Source organism: Schistocerca piceifrons, chromosome 1 (genome assembly GCF_021461385.2).
Source record: "Schistocerca piceifrons isolate TAMUIC-IGC-003096 chromosome 1, iqSchPice1.1, whole genome shotgun sequence".
Classification (NCBI taxonomy): domain Eukaryota; kingdom Metazoa; phylum Arthropoda; class Insecta; order Orthoptera; family Acrididae; genus Schistocerca; species Schistocerca piceifrons.
Genome location: NC_060138.1, coordinates 492,857,478 through 492,875,929, shown reverse-complemented (window position 1 = coordinate 492,875,929; position 18,452 = coordinate 492,857,478). Strand labels below are relative to the sequence as shown.

The following is an 18,452-nucleotide window of genomic DNA, read 5'->3' as shown; positions in this document are numbered from 1 at the left end:
TAGTGTCGATGGAATTGAAAAAAGAAGATACAAACCATTACATGATGCAGCGCGAGAGGCACAGACTGATGATTATCATTCCAAGAACCCCATTCAGCAGAATAGACTGTTCAAGTGTGAAACTGTGATTTTATAACTCATATTTTTCCTAGTTGTTTCAGAGACAACTATAAATTGCACTGCCGTTTCGGCTCAAGCATCCTTTATTAAAGAACTTGCTAACAGTGAGATCTAAGTTTCTTGCAACGACATTTTTGTACAAAACAATCTCGGCTTGGTTGTAGCGTCGAATCTGGATACAACTTCCATTTTCTATGAGATTACGTTCCCTCATCGGCTTCGTTGGGAAGAATTGGCTGTCCAATCTGCTGTTGTAATAACTACATGCTAAGGGAAGAAAAGACCCATCACGAAGGAACTGTCCGATTGGGACGGAAATCAGTAGATGTTACGTGCTTGTACAGAAAAAGAAATGATTGCAGAAACATTTGACGATTTATCCAAGAGAAAAAGCTTAAAATATCAAGCAAGGCGGTAACGCGTTGGTGCACTTCTGCCACTACGCAAGCAGTTATTCGGCTTGGCATTGTTTCATAGAGTTGTCGGATGTCCTCCTGAGAAACCGAGCGAGGTGGCGCAGTAGTTAGACACTGGACTCGCATTCGGGAGGACGACGGTTCAATCCCGCGTCCGGCCATCCTGATTTAGGTTTTCCGTGATTTCCCTAAATCGCTCCAGGCAAATGCCGGGATAATTCCTTTGAAAGGGCACGGCCGACTTCCTTCCCCGTCCTTCCCTAATCCGATGAGACCGATGACCTCGCTGTCTAGTCTCAGCCGGCGGGTGTGGCCGTGCGGTTCTAGGCGCTTCAGTCTGGAACCGCAGGTTCGAATCCTGCCTCGGACAGTAGAAATTCTCGTCGTGTCCGGCTGGGCATTATCTTGCTGAAATGTAAGTCCAGGATGGCTTGGCATGAAGGACAATAAATCAGTGCTGTAAGTGGCCGTGGATGACTACAAAAGGGGTCCTGATATGAAATGAAACGACACTCCAGACCTGGTTGCCAGGCCTTATGGCGGGTAACAGTCCCGTTGGTATCCCACCACTGACCGGACCTGTCCAGAAACGTGTTTGCAGGTCATCGGGGCTCATTTATAAGCGGGACTCATCATTGAACTCTTTTCATTCCAGGCCGAATGTGCCCGACACCACTGCAAATAGGCTTGTTGGTGTACAGAAGTCAATGGTAGGCGGCGGAAGTGGCGCCGTGAGCTCAACCTCCTTTCGATGAGTCACCTCTTAATGTTCCTTGTCGTACTGGAGCACCAGTTGCACGTCGGATCGATGATAATGACGAATCCGGGTCACTGAATCCGTCTCAGACCAGTGTTCGCCATTACGTCCTGTCGTCTCTCTAGGTCGACCACTTCCTTCTTGGCGCTGCGTTCGGCCATGGTTCACACGTTCCTGCCAACATCGTCGAATAATGGCATCTCTTCTGTTCAAATGTGCAACGGCCTTGGCGCAATGGATACACCGGTTCCCGTCAGATCACCGAAGTTAAGAGCTGTAGGGCGTGGCCGGCACTTGGATAGGTGACCATCCGGGCCGCCATACACTACTGCCATTTTTCGGGGTGCTCTCAGCCTCGTGATGCCAATTGAGGAGCTACTCGACCGAATAGTAGCGGCTCCGGTCGAAGAAAACCGTCATAACGACCGGGAGAACGGCGTGCTGACCACATGCCCCTCCTATCCGCATCCTCAGTGAGGATGACACGGCGGTCGGATGGTCCCGATGGGCCACTTGTGGCGTGAAGGCGGAGTGCTTTTCTATTCAAATGTCGAGCGACTCACCGATTATTCTCGACTCCCGATACCCAACTGAGGCCAACTATACGTCCTTTCTCAAATGCTGACATCTGCGTATTCTGTTGACGCACCTCTCTGCGAGGCATAGTGACTGTCCATCTGCGTACTGTTTACTATCATTGCCAGCAGCGCGGTGAAACTGGGCTGCAACGTCACACATTCGCCCATTGGCTGTCAAAGTTTACAACATTGCATTTACCGCCGATATCTGTACGAATATCAGTTTATGACAAATTTGTATAGACCCTTTGCGGTGCGTCGTTTTGTTGTCTTAGAAGGCACTTACAGTCCATAGACGAGTCGTGATTGATCGATGTTTGCTTCCGCATATCACAAATACAATCAGAAAACTTTTTGATGTAATTAAAATCTTGTCCCACGCTTCTACATACTGGGATTATGTTATTAGATAAGCAGCAGAAATTAGAATCTGCAAGAACAACTTCAACCGTCACAGCGGCTACAATTAATCTTACTAGAAGGCCACACGGGTATAGAATTTTTGTAATTTTTTTATATTTATAATTCATCAAGTTCAGAGAGCAAATACCAGTCAACCAAAGCAACGCATCCCTCAAAAATTCTCGTGAAAATCGACTTTGAGTTTTTCCGAGCGTCTTTTAATAATCCAAAGAGACACCCGTTATCTTTTTCAGAGGCAGCGTAGTTCTATGGCAGAGTGCTCGCCTGCCACGTAGCGATGCTAGGTTCGATGCGCGGATGATGCACATTGTTAAACAGAGGTGCATGTCCTATTAGCATTTACGTGAAGCTCAAGATGCACAAAGATGGGAAAAAACAGTAGCGATCGAGACTAATAGTGACTGATTCGAGTCACAATTTAGGTCAGTATTATTTCGTTTTTCTCAGTTTAGTTCGAATACCTACATCATTCAAATATAAAATTCACAGAACATGTGCTGTTAACACATTTCTAAACGTCATTTTTATGAAACATTGACGTCTTCCTATCTCTTATTACATATCTCCCAAAAAATTCAGTTTTCATTGCAAGTATAAATTCTTAATTATCAATGTTTTATAAAAGAATGTTAATAAAGGTTGTTTGGATTTAAAAAATTACAAATAATTTTTTACATCCTTGTGTATTATACGCTTTACGGAAATGCTCTTGAAACATGCAACTTTCTTCAAAAAATTACCACATCATAGAAGCGAACCCGGGCTGCCCGCGTGGTCGATGAGCATTCTACCACGGAGCCACGCAGCCCGCCAAAACTCGAATTTCCTTTACGGTATTAACGACACTCGGAAAACTTCAAACTCGACTTTCTCTGTAACGTTAGAGGGTTGCATCTAAGAAGAAGTAAATACTCCAGGATGTGAATCAAGAACTACTGCTAACATGAGTAACTAAGAAGCAAATATCTCTGGTGTGGCGAAGCAGCTTAAATTACTTAATGAAGACAAGGCTTGCCGTTCGAAATGTATATCAGTGAGATTCCTTCCAAAGTATGGTGATATAATAGATGCATCCTTAGCAATCATATACAATGACTCGTACGTCAAAAGACCCGTACCTAAAGACTGGAAATTCGCACAAGTCACACCAATAGGCCTACCTAAGATAGAAACTGGAGTAATCCCATATCGCTAATGTCGATTTGCAGTTGGATTTTGGAACATGTAATGTGGTCGGACGTTATGAATTATCTCGAAGAAGCGATTTATTGACGAATAGCCAACACGAATTCAGAAAACATCGTCCTTGTGAAACACTACTAGATCTCTATTTTCTCACAACGTAATGAGTGTGCAAGCATAGAATTATATGGTTGACTATCCGATTGTCGCCTCTCTGCCTAGCGCAGAGCAAGAGCGGAGAGCCGTGGCGTAGCTTTCGTGGAGCGTGGGCGGAGTGTTGTGTTGATGCCGTGGATGCAGCACACAGTTATGCAGAAGTAATTGAAAATGTTTGCGACAGAAGTCTTGCGTTTTATTTCAGTGTTCACGACGCAGTATCAATGTTTATCCAAAAGGAGATGTTTCTCGGTTTCGTGTGTCGTGTCGGGAGAACAACAATCAACCGCGTCGCGACCGTTACGAAAAAATAATGTCGACTGGTATGATCCTAATTGCAAGTTCTAAGTGAAAGAAACACATATCGTTTTGACTGACTGAATATCACTAGTGCAGGTGCCTTCTCGTTCGTATATCGTACCAGAAATTTTATGGAGCATCGGAATCGCACGCTCGTGTTATAAGCTGTTGAATTTTTTAGTACTGTTGGAAGGACTGTGCCAATCGTCGACTGACAAAACATCCGTTGAACAGTGATTATTTTGTGTTCTATGCACTGTGTTTTTGCATTGGATGCCATCATTTAGACAGCAACCTTATACATCACAACGGACACGGAGTACAACTACTGATCACGTCCATTGTGGAATAATGTTAATTGTGAACAGGGCAGCCCCACCGTGTGCGAATGTTTAACAGAATACAGTGAATTCTACCAGATCAACTTGGTATTGTTGGTGTGAATGGCTCCTCTCCCTGCTAGACGATAGTTATTACAGGACACATCATGGCAGGTAGTGGGGAGAGCAGCAGATTAACCGTCGCGGGAAGGACCAGGTACGCGGGCTTAGGCACACGGCCGTTAAGTATCAAGCCTCGTTCCTGTGTCTAGGGGGTGTTTTACAGTATCGAGTGCTAAAGCCTAGCTTTTATTAGTACTGCATATTTACCCCCTTTCCTCCCGGGCGTGTTACAAGTGCTATCGCCAGGGAATATCTAACTAATTCCAAACCATTAAATTTCGAGAAGGCTTTTGACATCCTTCCTCAGAAGCGACTTCTAATCTAACTGGGTGCCAATGGAGTATCACCCCAGTTGTGCGACTGGATTCGTGGTCTCCTGTCAGAATGATCACAGTTCATAGTAAATGATGGAAAGTCATCAAGCAAAACAGAAGTAATATCTGGCGTTCTCCAAACAATTGTTATAGGGCGCCTGCTGTTCCTTATCTACATACGAGTAAACGATTTAGGAGACAATCTGAGCATCCCTGTAGATAGTTTGGAGATATAATGTGATTTACCGTCTTGTAAAGTCATCAGATGATCAAAGCTAATTGCAAAATGATTTAGACAAGATATCCGTATGGTGCCTTAAGCGGCAATTGACTCTAAGTAATCAAAAATGTGAGTCATCCACATGAATACTAAAAGGAATGCGCCCAAGTTAGTTTACATATCACACGAATCTAAAGGCCGCAAATTCAACTACATACTTAGGGATTACAATTACGAATAACTTAAATTGCAACGATCACGTAGGTAATGTAGCGGAGAGAGCAAATCAAAGACTGCGATTTATTGGTAGAACACTTGGAAAATGCAACAGGTCTACTAACCAGACGCTTGTCCGCATTCTTCTGGAATAATGCTGCTCGGTGTAGGATCCGCATCAGATAGTATTGACGGAAGACATCGAAAAATTCAAAGAGGGCCAGTTGATTTTGCATTATCGCGAATTAGGGGAGAGAGTGCTAAGGATATGATACGGTGGCAATCATTAAAACAGAGGCGTTTTTCGTTGCGGCATGATCTCATGAAATTTCAAACACCAATTTTCTCCTCAGAGTGTGCAGGTATACAGTGGGCGCCCACCTACATAAGGAGTAATTATCATCAAAATAAAATAAGAGAAATCAAAGCTTGCACGGAAAGATGTATGTAGTCGTTTCTTCCGAGCGTTGTTCGAGAATCGAACGGTAGACAAATAGCATGAAGGTGGTATGATGAATCCTCTGCCAGGCACTTAATTCTCAATTGCTGATTAATCATATAGATAAAGATGTAGATTTAATTGTTTGGTGGTTTACTATCAGAGTTCTGAACTTCACATGCATACACAAACACACACACACACACACACACACACACTGTAAAATCACAGAAAGGCGATTGCAGGCGAGATAAATAAAACATTACATAGGCTGTCATCACACACATACACACACACACACACACACACACACACACACACACACAACACTGGTCAGCCGAAACATTATCGTCACTGCCCACCGAAACGTTGGATGCCGCATGCTGGCGTTGGAGGCACTTGACACGCTAACAATAGTATGCAAGCGGAGCAGACACAGACGGGACATCACCGTAGTGAAGATACAGGTTGCACGTGGGGAAATCCATTAAGATAGACGAATTTGACAAAGGGCAGGTTATTATTACGCAGACCTGTGAACGAATCTCGAAAATGGCGAGGCTGTTCCAATGTTCACGTGCTACTCTCGGGAGCACCCACGGAAAGAGGCAGTAGGACAGTAAAACTACCACTAGGCGCTAAATGGTTGGCCGTCCGCGACTCTTCACAGAAAGTGGGGTTTGGAGGTTTGCCTCATATGTAAAGTAGGATAGATGATGATCTGTGGCATCTGTGCCGAAAGAGTACAATGCAGATGCACACAAAAGTGTTTCGGAGCACACCGTTCATCGCACATTTTTAAACATGGAGCTCTGCAGCAAAACGTCCCTACGTGTTCACATGTTGAGCCAACGACATCGTCAAATACTACTGCAGTGGGCACGGGGCCATCGGAATTCGACATCGATCAGTGGTAACTTGTCGACTCTTCGGGTGATCCACATTTTTGCTACACTAGGTCGTCTCCACAAATGCCGTCATCGAGGTTAACTGTGGCTCGAAAGGTGCAGCGCGCCACGGACGCAACTGGTGGGAGCAGTATTATGCTACGGGAGACATTCTCCTGCGTTTCCATGAGACCTGTGGTAGTAATCGAAGACACGCTGACAGCTGCGAACGACTTGCTTCCGTTGATGCTTCATGTCTTCCCCGAAGGCGATGTCATCTTTCAGCAGTTTAATTGTCTGTGTCTCGGAGCCAGAACCGCGCTATAATGGTTTGAGGAGCATTATAGTGGACTCACGTTGATGTCTCGATGACCAAATTCGCCTGATGTAAATCCTATGGAACCCATCAGGGTCGCTATCGGACGCCATCACCACGTACACAAACCAACGGCCTGTTACTTACGAGAATTACGTAACCTGTACGTAGACATCTCTTGCCAAGAACCTCCACAAGCCTACCAGCAAATTGTAGGATCCCTGACGCGCAGAATCAGTGATGTATTTCGTTCAAAAGATGGATAAGCAAGCTGTTAAACAGATTTTCATAATGTTTTCGCGTATCTGGTTGCCGTGTTATTTTGTTAACACTGCGTGGAAGTCAATTCTCGACGCTGAGAAGACACAGAGAAATGCGCTCGATTGTTTACGTTTCTACGAGTGTGCTGGCACCAACAGTGCAAGGATGGACACAATATCTGGCAGTGTGACGTAAAGATGACGCATTCCGGATCAATCACAAGCCGTCTATGGACTGTAAACGGTTACCACAACAGCAGTCACGACAACAAGTTATTCTTGATGAGGATCTCGTGGAAAGCTCGAGATTTTGGCCAGATTTGACGTGACAATTGAACTGAGACTATTTTATGCAGCTTGGTAGCAACCGCAAAAAATTTCGAAGGACCTAAAGGACGTACTGGGGGCCAGCTCCTACTCAGCTGACGAATTTCTTAGTGAATCAACCGAATGTATTTTTGCATAAGGTCATTGAGCGTTGTGGTCCACTGTGGGATAAATGTGTTAACAGTTATGGCCATCACTTTAGAAATAATAAACAGTTTACTTACTTTTTCCATCCATCATGTTTACAATCGACCCCCTGTTTTAAACAAATGTTGTAAATTGATTTTCTGTTTGATGATGCGTGGCTGTAATAGCCTAAGAATTATGTATCATATACACCTCAGTGTACTGTAATTTAAATGTTTTGCGGCAAGTTTGTTATTACCTCTTAAAGAAAATATGTTTCAGATGTTGTCCATGAGGGCTGTTTGACCAGTGGGAGGAAATTAACTACATCTCTTTTCTTGTACATATGTATTATGTCTTCTTGTCTAATGACATCTCTGAGAACGTTCGTAGTGTGGATCTGTCTAACAAAAAGTGCAAAAATTATCTTTTATCCAAACCAATATAATCCATCTCCTCCAGAAAAAAATGTATTCTAATACAGACAATTTTTGCTATGTGCATGTAATAGTTTCGACTTACATGTGTGTTCAGACATAGTGTTTTCTGAAAAGTAGTTTCAAGGGCAGTTAAGTGTTCTGTGAAAGTATCATTAACTAAGCATATTATATCTTCTTTTATTATATTCATCCGTTTTCAGAAGGGATACGTATAAAGCTCTTTCCCCTAACTTTTACGTTTTCTATCTGATGCACTATGTGGGATAATGACTTTCTCTGATATTTTTGGCTGAACATAGGATTTAGGTGTGCATTATTAATACTTAAACCCCATAATTTTCTGTAAGTGCATCTCTTAAAAATGGTCCCTTCACTATAGTAAACCAAAATAAGACGGAACGGTAATAATCCAGTTTCACGTGTACGACAGTCACACGAATAGTCTTGTTATCTCGGTTGCGGTACCTTGTATTTTTGTCTGTTTCTTTCCTTATCGACTTGTATTTTGCATTTTGTTAATTTTTTTTTCACACGGTGAACGTGTTGAATCATAAACGTTATAGACAGGTGAAAAGAGAGGAGGCTTTCACGAAACAGCCTTTCCAGAGAAAGTGGTGCGGTTATGCAGGGTCCAGGTTATTACCGCGGCTATCAGTGAAGGTAATAAAAATGAAGCAGCCTTGACTGCGACTTCTTTTTTGTTTCTAACAAGCGCCTGGGTTTCACTGGCCTCTGCATGAGCGGCTTTCAGGCTGCTTTCAGCAGAGAATCGTTAATAACTGAACATAAAAATGGTCCACGTTAGGTACAGATCTTTGTCGAAACAAATGAACAGATATCAATTCCTACGTATCTGTTAAGTCTGTAACCACACGATATTACTTTTAAACCTCAGCTCGTGGCTTTGCAGCAATAATTAGAGAATAATTTCTTCTCGAACTAAGGCCACTTTAATGAAATTATGAAAAAATTTAAGGAATTCGGCATGATCGTCGATAGTCACTGTCTTCTAAATTCGATACCTGTCCATCGAATGCTTCTTCACAGCTCCCCGTGATATATCCACTATTTGTTGATTCCATTACATACCAGATGTCCTCCCCACAGTTCCCCAAAGTTTTTGTGTTATAACCTTCCCAATTCTACAGAACTGACGTCCTAGAAAGTGGCACCAAAAATTCTGCGTTTCTCTCTCTTCTCGTTATTCATTTCTTACAATTATATCCTATACTTTTCTTGCCTCGTTGATGTCAAAAAGTAATGAGCGATCTACTATTGATGAGAAGTCGCCTGAGCTGAAGTGGAATATGATTTTGAGGAACATCCACAGCAGTAGTCTTCCTTCCCAAGTCCAAACGTATTTGATACCGGCAAATGATAAATTAGTTCCTTGGTTATAGTACAGGGTTTGTAACGAAATATCGAACCTTTAAACTGTGTCCATAGACATCGCCCTTAAAGAGAAAAATTAAAGGCAGTATAATGGTCTTCGAGTTCTCTTATAACGACCAATTTCATCGGGGAATGAGTGATTATCAATACTTTGCAAGGAAGGCAATAAACGTGTATTCAGAAATGCAATATAGGTCGTTACTCTTTTGTTTGTCACAGTTTTAGGTACTGCGATCCAGTTTTAATTGCCACCTGCGAAGACTTGAATAATTTTGTACCTGGTCACTAAAGTGCTGCTGTTTTCGGTCAATGGAAGGTAATTTCAGGTCATACTTGTCTGAATTCAAGAATAACAGTATACTGCATTCATGACAAATGTATGACACATTACTTACGATTACCAGGAATATAATGGCAGGTCAGTGGCAGAATAGAATGTCTTAAATGAATAAACACTTAATAACCCAATGGAGGCAAAACAACGTCCAGCACTACCCAACTACAATATTATTTTGCTTGGTCTCACGTGACCTTACAGTAAGCAAAAACTGTATCCATTTTTCCGGCTACCGTATACGTTGTGAAAGCGCGAATAACTTCACGAGCCAGTTGTTGCTCGTTAGGACAACAGAGCAAATTATGATGGGATTCCTGTTTGCAGATAAACACACGAGCCATGCAGTAATATTGTGGTCGACTAATAAGTACTCACGTCTTTGCTAAATTGATGGAGATATCAAGCAGCAGCTCGCCCACCGTCGCCACCTCCTCAGCCTTCCAGATATGTGCCTTTGGATGTGCCACATCTGGAACAACATAATGTAAATGCTAAAAAGTCACGCGATTCGGAAATTCGGCAGTGACTATATTCGAAAGAAAACAATTACTAGCTATATTAAGTTTTTGTCTCTTACACACACAAAACACACACACACACACACACACACACCGCTTAAAGTAAGCATAAGAAGAACCCTGCAAGTTCTTGTGTATCGTCACTTCCTCCCTTCATACATAGCGTTAGTCACAAGTACTGTCTAAAAGTCATTCTTATTGCCACACAAGATTAATAATAATGACATGTATAAAAAACAAAGAAAAATAGTTTCAAACAAATTAGAAAACGCTAACATTACCTGTCTAAAAGTCATTCTTATTGCCACACAAGGTTAATAATAATGAAATGTATAAAAAAAGAAAGAAAAATAGTTTCAAACAAATTAGAAAACACTAACATTACCTGTCTATATACTCAAATCCCGTCTTTTTAAATAAAGAGAATTTCCTAATATTTTAAACAATGTAATTAAAAGATGTATTCACAGGAAAGAATATAAATCACAAGAGGACGTTATATTTTAAGGTGAACTTTAGTAAGGCATAATGTACCCTCACTGACGTTTTTAGTAAGCTTTTAGTAACCCATACACATTTCAAGATCTCCTTTGTTTCTGTGTTTAACTTTTAACCGATTGTTAATTCACTGAATTCCTGTTGCTTCCGTTTATCAGGATACTTGAAAATGGCATAAGACCGAAACTGTAGAACAGTACAACAAATAAAGAAAAAATTATGGCTGCAGGCGGTTTTAAGTCATTTAAACAATATACCGCAGCTGCGGATACATGTTCAGAGGAAATTACGAGGGTCGACTGAAGAGTAATGCCTCCACCCTCGTCACTCTTCAACAGTTGGGGGCAGTGATATGCGGCAGGTACTGGCTTGTTCCGTAGCCTCTTCTCTACAGCTCCAGTTGCCGGGAAGCGTTAGTATTAAACGGTTGTGTTGTTACAGTGTAAAGTATGGAACCCTGCTCAGACGGTCGGTCAATGCGATTTAAGCAACGTACAGTCATTGAATTCTTGACAGTAGAAAGTGTCACCCAAAAGGAGATTCATCAGAGAATGAAAGCAGTTTATGGTGATTGTGTTGATGTGAGTACTGTGCGTCATTGGGCGAGTAAGTATAAAGATGTTGAGGCGGACCATCCGACCTGCGTGACAAACAAAGAGTTGGACGTCCTGTGACACCAACCACCGAGTTTTACAAGTAAAATGTTGACAGATTGATTCAGGACGATCGTCGTATCACTCAGAGAGAAACTGCAAGCACAATCGGCGTTTCACAAGAACTTGTGGGTCACATTATTGCTTTGCTTGGCTATCGGAAGATCTGTGCACGATGGGTACCCCTGAACTTCAGAAACTGAATGTCACCACCGACGGCATCCCCCATACAGTCCAGATTTAGCACCGTCTGACTTCCATCTGTTCCCAATAATGACAGATGATCTGCGGAGACATCATTATGCTTCCGATGAAGACGTTCAGAGAACTGTGAGATTTTGGTTGCAGAAACACAGTGTCGACTTCTTCCGTGACGGCTTCAGAAAACTTGTTCATCGTTGGCAGAAATGTATCCAATTGGCTGCTGATTATGTGGAAAAGTGAATACTGGTAATTAATGATCACATTCGAAGGATTATTTCTGCGTTTGATTTATTAAAATATTCCCATCCAAACCTAGTTAACGAAGGTGAAGGCATTACTTTTCGTTCAACCCTCGTGTGTATAACAACACTGGAAGCTGTTACTGGAAGCTGTTACATGCTACAGAACTCAGAAGTTAGAAGAAATTGAAACGTGTTTGGTGACTGTTTGTAAGTACCAGAATATGTGAACATGACGCAGAAAGCAATTGCAGCACTGACATACGAAGCTAACATAGAGAGTGACGACATACATAATTTGATTTATGCGAAATGTGTGTAGCCGAACTCGGAAAACACTGTGTAGTTAGAATCAACGAATAATTTCGCGGTCCCTTGCTATAGTGTGTGCAGAGACTGTTTAGTCTTGATAGGCTACGGCGTAAAGCTCATCTTCAGACGGTGTAATGCATGTATTTACATGATTGTTTCATACTTCCGTCTTTCATTTGCCCCTGGATTTAGAAAATGACTATCAATAACTATTCATAACGTGTAGGCTTTCACGGCCGGCGTCTTCATTAGTTAAAACTTCCGGGCTGAGGGCCGATGTCGATCTGTAAAACGTAAAACTCATTCGTCCTGACGTTTCGTTGCCAACTGCAGGCAACATCTTCCGAGGTGAGTCAACGATTGGCTGCCAGGCCGTGGAGGTCCATTTCATACAGAGCGCATAGAGGGCACCACCTTACGTCACGTGGGGCTGATTGTAAATCTATCTCTGACGAATGTCATTATTCTCGATTGAAGGTAATCGGCTGTCACATCGTTGGTGCAAAGTCAACCGCCATATCTTGTCTGACCTTAAGCCTTCCTCTTTTCTGTGAAAATTATTGTGGTGCTTCCGAATTTCTATAGCTTTCCTACACATTCATGCATAATAATGCAATGTCCTGGCTAGCACGGTAGTCTCATTTGCGAACAGCTTTCAAGAAAAATGGATACGCCGACAAGGAGATAGATCGGGTACTTCATCCCAGAAGAAAAGTGTCTGACACCATTCAGCAACAACAACTGTCAGCTGGAAAAAATTTTCTTCCATTTATTCGCAGTATTACGGACCGTATTGGGAAAGTTCTGGCCAAGTTTCAAATTGAAACAATCTTTAGACCCACAAAGAAGATTAATGAATGTTTAAGATCAGTGAAAGACGCTCGACACCCCTTAGCAACTCCTGGGGTGTATAAAATTCCGTGTAGCTGTGGGAAGGTTTATATTGGCACAACGAAAAGAAGTGTCAATACCCGCTTAACCGAACACAAAAGGAACTGTCGACTGGGACATACCGACAAATCAGTTGTAGCGGAACATTTTTTTAAAGACGGTGATCATGAAATAAAATTTAATTACACGTGTGTGCTAGCCAGGACATCGTATTATTATTATTATGCACGTATGTATAGGGAAGCAATAGAGATTCAGAAACACCACAATAATTTTAATAGAAAAGAGGAAGGCTTAAAGTTAGACATGATATGGCGGTCGACTTTGTACCAACGCTGCGACAATCGATTACCTTCAATCGAGAATAACGACGTTAGTCAGAGATAGAATTACAGTCGGCCCCACGTGACGTTTGGTGGTACTCTCTTATGCGCCCTATATAAACGGGACCTCCGGCAGTTGACTCACCTCGGAAGATGTTGCCCGCAGTTGGCAACGAAACGGCAGGAAGAAAAAGTTTTACAGATCGACCACTGCCTCTCAGCCAGGAAGTTTTAAGTGATGAACAATAACTATCTTGTGACGAGGACTGTCTTCGGAAATATGGCCACACAGACACAGACACACACACAGCACACACACACACACACACACACACACACACACACACAAACACAATTTTAGCTGCTTCCTGGACAGCAGCATAAGTGCTGAAACCCATGTGACAGGTGTTACACTATTCGCAGACAGTAGGCGGATCTGTGTTTATGATTACTTTTCTGGTCAATGAGGTGTACCGATAGCAAGGGGCATCTGATCACAGAAATAATGCAATGGTGGATCCAGGATGATTGAGAATATGTCAAACGGGTTTATGGAAAAGAGGATTACAAGGATAAGCGGAACTTATCTGAAAGTAAGAAGCGTTACATGCGCTGGAGACGCCCATATCTGCGAACGACGAGTGGTGACGAATCTCAACGCCACTCCGCCGCGGATTACAGCACGCGTGAAACAGTACAGACGCGCTCGGCGGCAGTTTGTCATTCATTGCTCGTTCACTACGTGTGTCGGCGCGCGCGAAACAGCTGCACGCTGATCAACACGCCGGTTACATTCCTGCCGTCCGCAGGCGAGAGGGTGAGAGAAAGAGAGAGAGAGAGAGAGAGAGAGAGAGAGAGGAGGTCACGAAAGCCGAGCCCCAAGCGCCAGGTCACGTGGTAGTCCTTAGGCCGCACGTCTCTCTCCGACAATCCAGTATCCCTGGCTGGCATTATCGTTGGAGGCGAGTGCGGAGAGAAGTATTGATCTATGCTTTTTTTTGCGAAAACCCTACTTTCCTTTTAATCACTTAATCATTTAAAACTGGGAAATTTCATAACACTGCCATTTAATCAGGGATATCCCTAGAACTGAGGAAATTTGATTTTCTTTTTCTTTTCGTCTCAGTTGCTCTCATATAAAATTCTAATGCAATGGTTACCGGTTTCCGCCTGACACTCCCATTCTCAAACCACACAACGCAACTGAGACGGACGAAATTAAAAAATTACATCTAGAATCCTGCACGACTGTATGCAATGGAAGCACCTCTGATTTCGGGGGCATGGCTTGCAAATTTTTTGATATGTCCGCCCCGTTAACTGTGCTATCAGCTCTGCTGATTTCTACACGAGGGGGTGCGGGCTCGATTCCCGAAGGCTTAGATATTTTCTCCTCTCGACTATGGGTGTTGCTTTGTCTTACATTCGAATCGTTGACTAATGAAATGACACCATTTCAGATACTTTACTGAGCTCATACAGATATGATTCTATGTTTATAGACTGAAGCGGCCAGTGAAAATTTGTACCAAGGCTGGGAATCGAACTCGGGTCTCCTGATTACTAGGCAAATGCAATAGCCACTAACCTACATTGGCACGACGGCGCACACAACTGCACGGATTACCCTGGCTAGCCTCCCTCCTCGATCCAAATTCTCACTGCCCCCAGTCTACCAATCTACTTTAAATTCTCCCTTACACATGAATATAATTTCCGAGGCTTTCGATGTTCTGAAATGCACCTCAGCATTGAACGTAAAAGGGGATCCAGCTTGAAATCCAGGCGCAGATACCTACAGAAATGATGTGGCACACTTTCAGAGACTTTACTGGTCTGTTACAGATACGGTTTTGCGCGTGTATTGATGAAGGAAGCGAGCCAGGGTAACCCGCGCAGTTGTGTGATCTGCTGTGCCAGGGTGACGTCGTGGCTAACGTACCTGGCTAGTAAGCAGGAGACGCAGGTTCGGTACCCGGTCTTGGTACAAATTTTCACTCGCCGCTTCACTCTATATACAAAAATCATATCTATTTGGGACCAGTAAACTCTCTGAAATTGTGTCATTTCATTTGTTTGGTTTGGTGCTTACAGGCGCTCAACAACGAGGTTATCACCGATGTCATCTGTGTAAGTATATGCACCTGGCTTTCAGGCTGGATCTGACGTTTACGTTCGATGCAGAGGTGCTGTTCCAGAACATGGAGAACCTCGGCAATTCTGTTCGTATGTAAGGGGGAAATTTAAAGTAGATTGGGGCGGCAGTCAGAATTTGGATCGAGGAGGGAGGCGTGCCAGGGTAGTCCGTGTAGCTGTGTGCGCCACCTTGCCATGGTGGCTCAGTGGCTAACGCACCTGCCTAGTAAGTGTCGTCCGGCTTTTGGCGACTGACACAGAAGACCTTGGCTTGTTACCTACGTGTTCCACCTGACGTGATTGAGCCTCGGTCCCTTCTGTGTCCTGATGACTGTTACTTTCCCCTCGCCAAATATCATGCACTTATTTGGTTCAAGGGAATGACAAGCGATTACAAAAAAATGGCTCAAATGGCTCTGAGCACTATGGGACTTAACATCTTAAGTCATCAGTCCCCTATGACTTAGAACTAACCTAAGGAAATCACACACATCCATGCCCGGCAGGATTCGAACTTACGACTGTAACGGTCGCGCGGTTCCAGGCTGAAGCGCCTAGAAGCGATCGGCTACACCGGCCCGCACAAACGATTACATCTTCGGCGAAGGGGAGTAAAGGTGAGCTTGATTACTGATGGTACCTGCAACCTCTCACGCCTCCCTCACACGCACACCGAAGTACCGTACGCTCTTAGCAAACTATTTACGCAGCATTTTCTTAAACCCCCTCCTCGCTAGTTAACGTACGGCACATCATCTCATCGAAGACAGAATGACCTGAACTACAAGCAGTGACAAAGGAAAGCTATTAGTTGATTCCAGGAGGCATTAGCAATGCAACACGAGTTTGTTGTAGATATTGTAGACGGTACTGATGGACACAGAAAATGCTAGTGGCGGTGCACAAGAAAACCCCACTTGCACAATTTCTAGAAGAAAGATTCTTTTCGCTTAAGTAGTGCAGGCAATGTACAAAGCTACTTTACTTTATACTTCTGTAACACTTTGTTTTATAGCATTTTCATTTGTGCACATTTACTAATCATAATCATATAATTACAAAAAATAAATAAAAACAAATTATAGACCCGTGGAACGTATCCCTTGGGAGAATTGTTGGAAATAGCTAGGGCAACGCCTGAAGAGGGATAATTCATTTCCTTTTTTGGTGGTAGAGTTTAAGTGGCGGTGTCAAGTACGGGCAGATTTAATTTAAGAAAAGAAAAAGGTAATCAGGAATTCCCGGTTCGATTCCCAGCCTCAGAACAAATTTTCACTCGTCTCTTCAGTTTACATACATAAAAAAGTCGCAGCTGACGTTCCACTATTAAAATGGCTATATGGGCACGGCCTGAAAGCCAATAAATTGAAATAAAGAAATCTTTTTGATTCTTAGAGATGCTTATAGAGGGAATGAGCAGTTATAAGGCGGCGATATTTTCCATATCGCGCGTGTGACGTTCAATTATTTAGCATTTCAAGGTGAAACGCAGGCGTCTATAGGCCACGGTACAGCAGGCGATGTACGTGATAACTGATACCAGCACTTATAGCTTGTTATTTGATGTGTGGATAAAGCGAATACCACTCCCATATGGCTATTCGTTTAATGTGGAGTAAACTGAATAGTCGGATGGGGAGAAGAATTCACTATCCGATCAGAAGTATCCGGACACCTGTTAGTGGACGTTAATATAGGGTGTGTCCAACCCTCGCATTAATGTCGATTTGAACACAGCTGGGGCACTTTCAGTGAGGTGTCTGAATGTCTGTGGAGGAATGACAGCCCATTCTCCCTTAAGAGGCGAAACCGGAGAAGATAGTGAGTGATGTTGGCTGGGGTCTGGAGCAATGTTGACGTTCCACTCATCTCATAGGTGTTTCATCGGGTTCAGGACAGGACAATGGGCAAGCCAGTCAATTTCAGAAATGTTACTGTCCACAAACTATTGACTTAAAGATGCTGCATTACGATACGATGCAATGTCATAGTGGTAGTCACTGTTTCCACACTGTTTCGCTATTGTACGCAGTTATCTTCCCGCATCTAGCGTTTTCTTAAGTGCAATAAGGTTACCATACCACAACCTCGAGAAACACCCGCATATCGTAACACCGCCTCCTCCGTACTTCATTGCTAGCGCCGTACATAGTGGCAGATAACGTTCTGCAGGCATTAGCCAAACTGAAACCGTTCCAGTGGATTGCTACAGGGTACAGCGTGATTCATTACTGCGAATCACTCGTTTCCAGTCATCCACAGTCCAGTGGCGTCGCTGGTTACATCTTATCAAGCGTCGCTTAGCAATGACTTCAGAACTGTGTGGCTTATGGGGAGCTGTTCCACCATTGTACCCCATTCTTCTCGACTCCCTATTCACAGGCATTGTGCTAGCTCGATTGCTGGTAGCACTTTACCACTCTCGAGTGATTGCTTCCGTTGGTTTAAAGTGGTGTTTTACATCCATCCTCTGCGATGCTCGACTGTCTCTGTCCGTCAGTGCATGACGTCTGCCTGCTCTTGGTTTGCCCATCGTTGTTTCTTCGCGATTACACTTCACAATGACGTCATCAACAGTCGATTTGGGGACCTTCACAAGGGTTAAAATGTCTCTGATGGGTTTGTTAGGTGACATCCAATGACGAGGCCACGTTGGTAGTCGCCGAGCTCTCCTGGTTGACCCGTTCTCTGTTAGTACTTCTCTACTGGCACCTCACTCCCCGCCTCCTCTTACGTGGTGAGTTCGTCTTCGTGACAGCTAGCGGTCAATTCACTATTACATAGGGGTTATTGGATACTTTTGAACAAATAGTGTACATTGGAAACTTCTGCAACGCTTCACTAGGTGTAAGTGCTAGATGGTCTTTGTTGCCAATATGTAGACTCAACATACGATTCTTTCATTCATTTCTCTTGTGAATTACGACAATCATTGCCAAATTTTCTCTACGGAATTAAATGATTTTACGTTAAATGCGTTCGCATTTGCGAGTAAGGACAACCATCGGCTGTAGAATGGAATGACGACA

The 18,452-nt window shown here is 43.3% G+C and overlaps 1 protein-coding gene across 1 annotated transcript in view; it reads right to left on the bottom strand.

The window, feature by feature from the left end:
* The window catches only part of LOC124795817 (peroxidase-like), a 285,537-nt gene that overhangs the window by 116,815 nt on the left and 150,270 nt on the right, over positions 1 to 18,452 (bottom strand). The window contains exon 4 of the mRNA XM_047259901.1: positions 10,025 to 10,118. Coding sequence (XP_047115857.1) covers positions 10,025 to 10,118 — 94 coding nt within the window. The remainder of the gene's footprint in view (positions 1 to 10,024; positions 10,119 to 18,452) is intronic.